Source organism: Amblyraja radiata, chromosome 18, assembly GCF_010909765.2.
Source record: "Amblyraja radiata isolate CabotCenter1 chromosome 18, sAmbRad1.1.pri, whole genome shotgun sequence".
In the NCBI taxonomy this organism is placed as follows: domain Eukaryota; kingdom Metazoa; phylum Chordata; class Chondrichthyes; order Rajiformes; family Rajidae; genus Amblyraja; species Amblyraja radiata.
In genome coordinates, this window is record NC_045973.1 from 35,380,365 (window position 1) to 35,391,444 (window position 11,080).

Below are 11,080 nucleotides of genomic sequence, written 5' to 3' on the forward strand. Positions count from 1 at the left end.
GGTTTAGAGGGCTGTGGGCCAAATGCAGGTAAATGGAACTAGCCCAATAGGTCGGCATGGACAAACCGGGCCGAAGGGCCTGTTTCTGTGCTGTGCAGCTCTTTAACTCCGTGATTCTAAATGTGTGTAAGGTATAGGGAGAGGAAAAAAAACATTGAAAGGAAGGTGCTCCATTTTTCTGGAAGTCCATACCGAGCTAGCTTGGTGGAGGTTGGGGCAGACCTAGTCAGTTGATGAGAAGGGAAAGGCAAGCTTAGATGCTGCAACAAATCAATAAAGGGAGGAAAGGATAATTCCACCGATTCAAATATTCTGTGACTTTGCGAACACTGAATCTGAGCATTACTAACTTTACTGGACGATGAAAATAAATCAAAATACACTTAAACAGAACCTCTGCAAGCACTAAAGTATGCATTAACCTTCCCGTTCTATTACTGAATTGCAGAAGACCTCTGTGATCTAAAAGTCATTGATTTATCAATGTGAATACTGCAATGCATTATGTACTTCTGTTTCCCGATTAAATCTTTTTTTCACTCTCTTTTCTGCTATTCAGAGGATCTGATGTGAGGTAAGTCTGAATATATTAGACGTAAATTATCTCTTGTAGTCTGTGCCAGTAATTCCAAATGTGACTTTAAAATTGAAACAGCAACGTTGTGATAAGTGTTCAGGGAGCCATGCTGTGAATTTGGTGGTGTGGTATTCAAAGATCTCTCCACCTCTTTGTGTTTAAGAGTCTTCTAAAAATCCAGTATAGGATCCTTGACTTCTCAATGATTTGTCGAGTACTGCTGCAGTGTTTAAAACTTTTCATCCAAGTACAATAGTTACATTGCATTAGAGCAAAGCATTAACATATCTGCAGATTAGTTTAGTTTAATTTAGAGATCAGCGTGGAAACTGGCTCTTCGGCCCACCAAGTCCAATTGACCGGCGGTCCCCTGTAAACCAGCACTATCCTACACACTGGGGATAATCTTTAGGATGTGGGAGGAAACCGGAGCACGTCCAGGTTTGTAGGCTGATTGGCCTGGTAAAAGTAGAAATTGTCTCTAGTGGGTGTATGATAGTGTTAATGTGCGGGGATCGCTGGTCAGCTCGGACCTGGTGGGCCGAAGGGCCTGTTTCCGTGCTGTATCTCTAAAACTAATCTCATCATTTCTCTGCAAGCTCCCACATTCAGCTTCTTAAAATCAAGTTGATCTTTATGTTTTACCAGACCAAGTGTCCCTGTCACACGGGAAGCCTGGTTCACTAACGCGACCCGTTCCCCCAACGCAATATTCTATCAGTCACCCATTGCCCCCAACTACGCAGGTGCGGTTCATTTCCCCTCATCCCCCAGCACTACCTCCCCCTCCTCTTCAACCTCCTCTTCTTTCCCCTCTCCTCCTCCCCTCCTCCACTCCCTCCCTCACCTCTCCTTTTCCCTACCCTCAATCACTCCCTCCCTCCCTACCTCCATAACCCCTCTCCCCTCCCTACCCCTCTCCCTCTATCTGTTTAAATAACATTAAACAATAATCCTCTCCTCATCCCCTCCCCCACTCCCTCCCTCTCCTTACAACAATGTAACAAGTCTCTCATTGCACTGGGAGTCCTGACTTTGTTAACATTGTAACATTGGAACACTGCTGATGGACAGTTTATGTAAATGAGATCCCATTGTGACGTCGTAGTTGCTAACTGCCACTGCAACCTCAAGTGATTTTTTTCAAATGATTTTGTAAAGTTAAAAATGTGAATAACTTGTAAATTATGATATCAATCTGAACGATACTTGATAAACACACACCACAAGACATTTGTGAGTAAGGTGGTCCAAATATTGTAGCGTTATCGTGTACCGTTTTGGCGTAGTTCCAGGAGCACATATGCACCAGATACGCACACACACAGACAGAATCACAAACAAGATGAGAGTTTTCATAATATACTAGACCAAATGGGACCAGTTGAGTCCCTGTCACACGGGAGGCCTGGTCTCCCGACGCAATATTCCACCACTCAACCATAGCCCCAAAGCCCCCACGGGAGGCCAGGTCCCCCAACGCAGCCTGTTCCCCAACCCAATATTCCACCCGTACCCCCAACGCAAGCCATGTTCCCAACATAATATTCCAGCACTCACCCATAGCCCCCAACTGCACAGGGGTGGCTCATTTGCCCATATTCACCCTCCCTCATTAAACTTTTAAAAAATCCTTGCCGCCAGGAATATTTTAAAAAATGGACTGCAACATTGTAGCTTGCAATTGCACTTGCTAGGGCTGGCAGCACTCAGTGTCCTGGGATAGCAACATTGTAGCGAGCAGGGCTACAATTCCATTGTGACATCATAATTGTAAGTGCCAGTGCAGAGGGAAGAACATTTTTATCAAATTGGGGTTTTGTAAATTTAAATACGTGAATAACTTGTGAAATATAACATCAACCTGAACGAAACTTGATACAAACCACCACATGACAATTGTGAGTAAGATAGTCCAAAAATTGAAGCGCTATCCTGTACCGTTTTGGCGTAATTTGACGCATAGAAACAAACAAGATGAGAGTTTTAATATAATAGATAGATATGTTTTCCATTTATATCATGTTAAGAAGCCTTCTACATCAATGGCCCTGTATAAATATAAATTGTTCTTAGTTTTTAAGTGTAACAATGAGGCATTGCGAGATAAAGTCTTGGAATAACTTGCCTAAAGAAGGAAAGGAAAATGGTTGAAAAGACATCTCATAAAAGATTATTAGAGAGAACGAAGGGCAACATTGTTAAACCCAAGACACGAGGAAATAACATGTAGGAAAAGATTAGATGCCGCAGGTCTCTCCTGCATTCAGGAATGAAACCTGACAAGTTATTTATTAAAGATGATGATGAGAATGAAAAAAATTGAATTCATGCTTTTCTGCCAGTTTCAGGATTAAAACACATTGGGGTAGATGTATGTCTTTGGTCAGTCTTAATGATCGAGCATTTATTTTACTGTCCCCTCAATATTTAGTTTAGAGACACAGTGTGCAAATGGGCCCTTTGGCCCATCGAGTCCATGTGGACCAATGATCACCCACACACTAGTTTTAAGTTATCCCCCTCTCAGATCCTACACACTAGGGGCAATTTACAGAAGCCAATTAACCTACAAACCGGCACATCTTTGGAGTGTGGGAGGAAACCATAACACTCTTGAGAAAACCCACGTGTTGAAAGGGAGAACATACAAACTCTGTACAGACAGCACCCATTGTCAGGACCAAACCCGGGTCACTGGCATCGTAAGGCAGCAACTCTACCGCTGCACCACTGTGCCACCTCATTGACTCCGTTGACTTAAACAAAACTAAATATCTGTGAGCCTTCATGATGAGGAGAAGGAATGATGGGAAAACAGATCCCCTTCCACTTACATTCCTTCCTCTGTCTTCACATTTTGGCCTCTTTTCTTCTTATCTCCTTATCTCATGTTTTTTATTTTTCAACTCTGGCCTCTGTCTAACCAACTGATAATCAAACCATTGTCCCCACCTGCATCCACCTTTTACTTGCCAGACTTTGTCCCGCCCCAGCTCCCCACCCCAACCTATGTCCAAGACACCTCACATGCTCTTCACCTCCTACATGACTTCCGTTTTCCAGCCCCCCACTCCCTCATCTTCACCATGATTCCAGTCACTCTACATCTCCATCCTCCACCAGGAGGGTCTTAAAGCCCTCCGTTTCTTCCTCGACCGCAGAACCAACCAATCCCTGTCTACAAATACTCTCCTCTGCCTTACAGAGCTGGTTCTTACATCAACAACTTTTCCTTTGACTCCTCCCATTTCCTCCAAATCCAAGGTGTAGCTATGGGCACGCACATGGGCCTCAGCTAAACCTGCCTCTTTGTAGGGTACGTCAAACAATCCTTGTTCAAGGCGTACCGTGGCCCTATCCCCGAACTCTACCTCCGCTACATTGACGACTGCATTGGTGCTACCCATGCAGAACTCACTGACCATCCATTTCACCACTAACTTCCATCCGGCACTCAAATTCACTTGGACCATTTCTGACATCTCCCTATGTTTCTAGACCTCACTATCTCCATCGCAGGTAACTGACTACTGACCGACATCTACTACAAACCCACTGACTCCCATTGCTATCTGAACTACACTTCTTCCCACCCTGCTTCCTGTAAGAACTCTATCCCCTACTCCCAATTCCTCCATCTACGCTGCATCTGCACCAAGGATGAGATGTTCCAAGCCAGGGCATCAATGTCCTCATTCTTTAGGGAATAGGAGTTCCCCTCTTCGACTATAGATGAGGCTCTCACCAGGGTCTCCTCTATATCCCGTAGCTCCACTCTCACTCACCACCCCCCCCCCCCCCACTCGTAACAAGGACAGAGTCACCCTTGTCCACACCTTCCACCCCACCAGCCGTCACAAACACCAGACAATCCTTCGACATTTTCACCACCTCCAACGGGATCCCACCACTGTCCACATCTTCCCATCTACTCCCCTTTCGGCTTTCCGCAGAGACCGCTCCCACCGTAACTCCCTGGTCAATTGGTCCCTTCCCACCTAAACCACCCCCTCCCCTGATACTTTCCCTTGCAACCGCAGGAAATAGAATAAGAATAAGTTTATTGGCCAAGTATTCACATACACGGAATTTGCCTTGGTGCTCCGCCCGCAAGTGACAACGACATACAGTGACAGTTAGGAATGGCACATAGAACATTAAACATGAATAATAAAACGTTATTGATTAAACATGTGAATTAAATAAAATACCAGAGCAAAAGGGGGCTGCAGATTTTTGGCTCAGCACTTCAACTCCCCACTCCCATTCCGAATCCGACCTTTCTGTCCTGGGCCTCAAGAGATGCTGCCTGAACACGCTGAGTTACTCCAGCACTTTGTGTCTTTTTATATTATAGTGTTCCACAGTGCCAGTGAACAAAGACTTGCCTACCCCAAGTTAAGGACAACTAAATAAAATAAGAGAAGAAGGAGAAACTGTTTCAAATTTTAAATGGTGCTCGGAAACTTAATATCTGCATAAATGGGAGAATACATTCCTGTCAGATTCAAGAAGGAACTGGATAGCTTCTCAACACCAAATGAGTTCCAGGAATCTTAGCAATTGGGAAATTAATTTAGTTTATTGTCACATGTACCGAGGTACAGCCAAAAGCTTTTGTTGCATGCTAACCAGTCATCGGAAAAACAATACATGATTACAATCGAGGCATCCACAGTGTACAGATACATGATAAAGGGAATAATGTGAATAACGTTTAATCCAAGATAAAGCCAGTAACGTCTGATGAAAGAGAGTCCAAGGGTCTCCAATGAGGTAGTTAAGGACTGCTCTCTAGTTGTTAGTAAGATGATTCAGTTGTCTAATAACAGCTTGGAAGAAACTGTCCCTAAATCTGGAGGTGTGCGTTTTCACACTTCTGTACCTTTTGCCCGATGGGAGAGAGGAGAAGACAGAGTGGCCAGGGTGAGACTCATCCTTGATTATGCTGGTGGCTTGGCCGAGGCTGCATGAGGTGTAAATGGAGTCAATGGAAGGGAGGTTTGTTTGTGTGATGGTCTGGGCTGTGTCCATAATACTATCCATTTTGTGCAGTCTTGGATGAAGCTGTTCCCAAAACATGCTGTGATGAATCCTGATAAAATGCTTTCTCCAGCGCATCTATAGATGTTGACGAGGGTTGTTGGGGACATGCTGAACATAGGTGTCTCTCTTATCCAGATATTCCAGGGGTGAGTATCGGGCCAGGGAGATGGCATCATCCGTAGAGCTGTTGTGGCAGTGGGCAAACTGCAGTGGGTCAAATCTGCTTGGCAGACTGGATAAAATGCGTTCCATAAGTAGCCTCTCAAATCATGTCATGGTAGTGGATGTCTAGGCCACTGGACAGTAGTCGCTTAGGCATGAGATCCTGCTTTCCTTTGGCACCGACAATAGGAGGTTTGCATGACTGAGTCGGCTTTTGATTTAAGCTCTGGTAATACTGGCAATGTGACGAGGCATTGGCATGAAATGATTGAATTTGGAGAGATGGTTAGTGGGGATGTTTATGAAATCTCATAACAAATCTTTTTTTTTCTCTCCCACCTGCAGATCGAAGTCCAATGCTGCAGCCACCTCATAACTTGCCAACATCACTGAGATTAAAAACGCCTTTAATCACTCCACCAACACAACGATACTGACCTTTTTAACTGAAGAAAAAAATGGGAAAAAATAAAGAATGTCACAAGGGAAAAGCAACCACAAAAAGAATAATAATACATCTGCAAAGGCTGCCATGTCCTCTGCTCCACAGGTTATAGGAAATTGCTGCTCCAGAGATATACTTCCAGCAGTATTCTCTGCAGAACGACAAGTTAGGCACAGTACTTCACTGCAAGGAGTCTGGATCAAACAGTATGTATTCACCAAACAGGATTGACTTTGCAGACATCAGGTGCACACAACCTTTGTGTACAGCAGCGTTGGTATTTGATTCTGTACTTCGTTCTGTACTTTCACGACAAGACTGTAAAGTTGATTTGATATTTTTCTGTACAAACAAAAATGATGAACTATATAGTGTAAATTCTACTAAATACAGGGTAAGATAGGATATAGTGGCACATGTATAAAGAATTTTCACAAGATGTTGCTACGTGCCGGCAGGCTTTCCCATCGATCATTTGTTATACTGGGGGTGACAGAGGGTATATTATGCAAACTCTTCAGTTTAAAAAAATATGCTGCTTTATTAACCTCCCTCAGCTCCTGGTCCAAATTGCTGTTCATAGCAAGGTTAGTCCAGTTTGGCCTAGCGCTCAAAAGAGCTGATTTGGTCTGGGTTGGGATCCTTGGTGTTTGCTCTCCAGTGCAATTGCTTCAATTTGCACCTTGTGCCGGGAACACTGGTCACTAAGATGTGTGCATGTGAATAACAGGAGAGAGAGCTTTCCATCCTCCACTTCATCTGAAGGCCCTCCTCCATTAGAATGTACTGCCAGGCAATGCCCATCTCCATCCTATTAAGACCCAGGTCCAAATTTTGAAAATCCAAAAATGAATTTTAGTAAGTCTGAAATTTAATTACTGACTGAGACCCTGAGTTCATGGCCTTTGACCCTAAGGCCAACCGCTGGTGCTGACCCCTCTGTACTGATACCGAGGATGCATCGTTCCCCACAACCATGGGTCAGCTCACCTGCTGTGATGGTGAAAAGGTAAATGGCCCACACTTGGGCCCTGGCGTTTGGTGCCACAGTATTGGCAATCAGAAGGAGGGGGGTTGATTCTGAAGGTCAAATGTGTCCTTGGATCCAGGCCATGTGAGAGTGGTGGGACTGGGTTGGCATTCGATGATTTAAAATGTGTTTGTAATTGCTTTGTTTAAAAAAAAAGATTTTATTTAGGCAAAAATAATCCACTGTGCAGAGTCGGATGGCACGTTGCGGCTCCCTCTTCACTCACCCTTCCTATTTGACCTGGACTATATCTCCCTTTCGTTCTCCTCACGCTGAATAACAAGCCGGAGGCAAATGAACTTGAATTCATTTAATATCTTCAGGTTACAAGAACTGACTCCAAGCCCACCATGAACCAGATCTGTGGGCCGTCAGAGTCCCGTGAATTCCACAGACTCGGAAGCAAAGTGAGCAGAGAGGAAACTTGAGTTGAGTACCGTGGAGATGCCTTTCGAGGGTTCCAGTTGAGCAGAGAATATAGGTGGGCCTGGCCAGAGCTTGCGGATGGCCACCATTTCCACGCCAAATACCTTGCCTTGCAGCAGATTGTCGAGGTGCCCGGCAATGAGCATGAAACAATACTTTGGCTGCTGCTTAAACAAGGAGAAGACAACTAACAATAATGTATGCTTCGTAGCTTCTACTTACGTTTGTTGATGCTAATGGCTCGCCCATCCAGTGGCAGACATGGAAAGTTCATTGTGGAGCGCACATGAGTGATCTTGTTCACCCAGTTAAGAAGGAACTTCTGAACCAGGGTGATCGCAGTGAAAATTGTAACTGATTGAGTTCCAGTTCTGATATAATAGTAAATAACGTTAGTAGATGAGGTAAAAAATGAACAGGTATTTGAAATGTAGTTTGGAACATTTAAGAATCGGAGGCTTCACATATTAATCATGTTTTACATTTAGTGAGTACAAAAGTGATTGGAAGGAAATTTGTATTAAGTCGCTGGCACAGTATATCTGCCAAGGGTGGAACTCAGTCATCAATGAAGAAAATGCATAGAAGTGACCATAGATGTAATTCACCACTCTCTTGTATTTAATGATAGCAACTGAAGATGACACTCTGTCCCACACTCCCAGTGTTTCTGTAAACAGTGAAAATGGTGAATACTAAACTGTAGAAATAACTATTATTTTACTCGTAACTCCAGTTTACTTCATTTATAGACGTCCTCTAACCCAAGTGGCGATGCAGATAGGCTACGCCAAGCTGGGCAGGCCCAATCAACTAGTGCAACTTCATCATTCCCTGTAAACCTATCGCCAGAAATTGAGCATTCATTTATTTTAAGACGTCTTTTTGACAGATTGTATCACAAATTAAGAAGAGATATTTCTGTACTTCAACAGGAAGTCTCAATGCCATTCTGGATAATTGCCACCTGCACTTGCATCCATAGCGAGGAAGATATTTGGCACAAAGTAGCTTGTGATTAACTATAAATCATAAAAGGGAGTAAGGTGGCAAGGCAAACTTTAATTAATCCATGCCCTACTTTAAACAGCTTTCTCAGAACTGCCCTAGAAATGATGACGACTAAATGGGCTTCAACTTTGCTGATTATCGCACTCCAACCCTGAAGTGAGTTTGCGACTGTGTCAGCTGGTATTTTACCAAAATATTCATATGTTGATCGTATAAGAGCGGACTATTAACTGAGGGAGTGAGGATATCTTTACAACGGTTTCTGTGTATATACGTCAAGACTACCTAGATATGAGGAGTGGGACAAGTCCACAGGAGCGGCAAGGAGGCACTGCCTCCCAGCGCCACAGACTCAGGTTCGATCCCGACCTCGGGTGCTATCTGTGTGGAGTTTGCATGTGCTCGCGTTGGTTTTCCTCTGGATTCCTCACACATCCCAAAACATACGGGATTGTAGGTTAATTGACCTGTGTAAAATTGCCTCGAGTGTGTAGGGAGTGGATGCGTAAGTGGGATAACCTAGAACTAGTGAGAATGGGTTGCTGATGGTCGGTGTGGACTCAGTGGGCTGAAGGGTCTGTTTCCATGCTATCTCTAAACTCTAAATTTGGTATCTTTGCCCCCTGTGATGACACTTGTTTACAGATGAAAGAGATGCCAGCTACTAGGTCTTAACACTGTGCGATGCTCACATCTTTGAGTGTGTACAATGGTGCAGGGAAAGCACACATAATTTCAAACCCATGCACCTATTCACTTATAGAATCAGTGTGTGTTATAGCCCCTCAGAATAATATCCATGCACTTATTAACAAAATTCAGCAAGCAACCCTATTTTATACGATCCTTATACAATGGTGGAAAATGCCAGTGGAAACAAATTATATTTTCATAACAGCAAGATGTACACCTCCAAGCATTTTCCTTTCACTTTGCCTGCCTGTATTAAAACAAGGATCTGAAGATGCATGACAAGTTAGTATAACGGTTTTAAATAGAATGATGGATCACAAACGCTTCAGTTTATCTTTCTAAACTGTTAATTTACAGACACTGGCCAAACTTCATATTGCCTTGTTAGAGATGAGTGATATCTTCACATGTGTGAAGGACTTTTTTTAACTATTACCCTTGTTCAGAAAGAACTTGTATTTGGTAATTATACAGTATTTTTTAAAGTTACGTAAGGTCAGCACAGTGATGACTGTGGGCTTTTTCTCCCATTAACTTGTGACCCCAGCACACCTACACAGTGTAACTCACTATAGCAAAACAGGGATATTTAACCAGCAGTGAGACTTGGTAGACATCGATTGTTTACAAAACCCATGTAAGATTATTTTAAGTCAAGGACTTTGCTTCAGAGCAACTTGGGCCAGGATTGAGTCTTTGGCTCTTCACTGAGTGTGACGGCAGGAGTCTGCTACCTAATATGACAATGGAATGCTCTACTGTACATGAGACCTTATCTTTGTATCTTGAGGCTTCTGAAACCATAATTTCAGGCTGCTTTGACCATTTCACTGTATCGCAGTGGTAGTTTTCTAAAAACTGAATATCGTGACCAACAGTTGCCAAGCTAAAATCGCTTCCCGTTCATAAATAGAAATTAATTCCATCAGATGCCATAAATTTGGATTTACCATTCAGGTAAAGATTTATACCGGCATTAGAGAACAAACCAAGAACATTTCATAGCTGCACTTGAGATCTCATAAGATGAATCTGCTTTATCAGAAGAGTGAGCCTTGAACTTAAATGGAATTTGATTTTAACAATGACATTCCCGTAAATGACAAATATATAGTTCCACGTTTCTGATGGCCAAAAAGGAATTAACATGCTTTGTAAAATGTGGATAAGGACATATCATAAACATCTGACAGTTGGAAACAGGCAGTGGACAAACATTTATTTACCCCAATGAAATGGCATTGAAAGCATTGAATGTGGAGGCCAGATTACCGCCAATAGATGTCTCATAATAGGAATTATGTTCCAAAAATGACAATATGCAGCTCCATATGTCGTCCACATAATTGTACACACTAAATGTACGTTAAAGGATGGATAGGTTTTTATAGACAAGAGGTTCTTTTGAAGCAGAATTTAGTTAAGTGGAAGAATAGCTTGTGAAACTAACAGCACTTAAAACCTACTCACCTCTGAACTCTGAGTACTCAAGACCTATGACACAAGCTGAGACGTGTCTGGATCACCCGCTAGCTTATTTTCGTCCGACAAGTTTCGCTCTGGAATTTAAGTTGCTCTCTCACAGCCATCAAGCTGATCCCCTCTCAGCCCAACTACCTCCCACCACCGTCACAATACTAACTGAGCCATGGTATTTTCATGGACTGACTCCGTATTCTGGTTTCAT

The 11,080-nt window shown here is 43.1% G+C and overlaps 1 protein-coding gene across 2 annotated transcripts in view; it reads left to right on the plus strand.

Annotated features, from left to right (window-relative positions):
• lhfpl4 (LHFPL tetraspan subfamily member 4) overlaps positions 1 to 9,163 on the plus strand; it is a 215,355-nt gene extending 206,192 nt beyond the window's left edge. Inside the window, exons 4-5 of one of the 2 annotated variants that reach the window (XM_033037114.1) lie at positions 560 to 574; positions 6,134 to 9,163. In XM_033037114.1, the coding sequence (XP_032893005.1) occupies positions 560 to 568 (9 nt within the window). In that variant the 3' untranslated portion in view covers positions 569 to 574; positions 6,134 to 9,163. The remainder of the gene's footprint in view (positions 1 to 559; positions 575 to 6,133) is intronic. The other variant, XM_033037113.1, reaches the window with a different exon arrangement.
• The last annotated feature ends 1,917 nt before the right edge of the window (positions 9,164 to 11,080 follow it).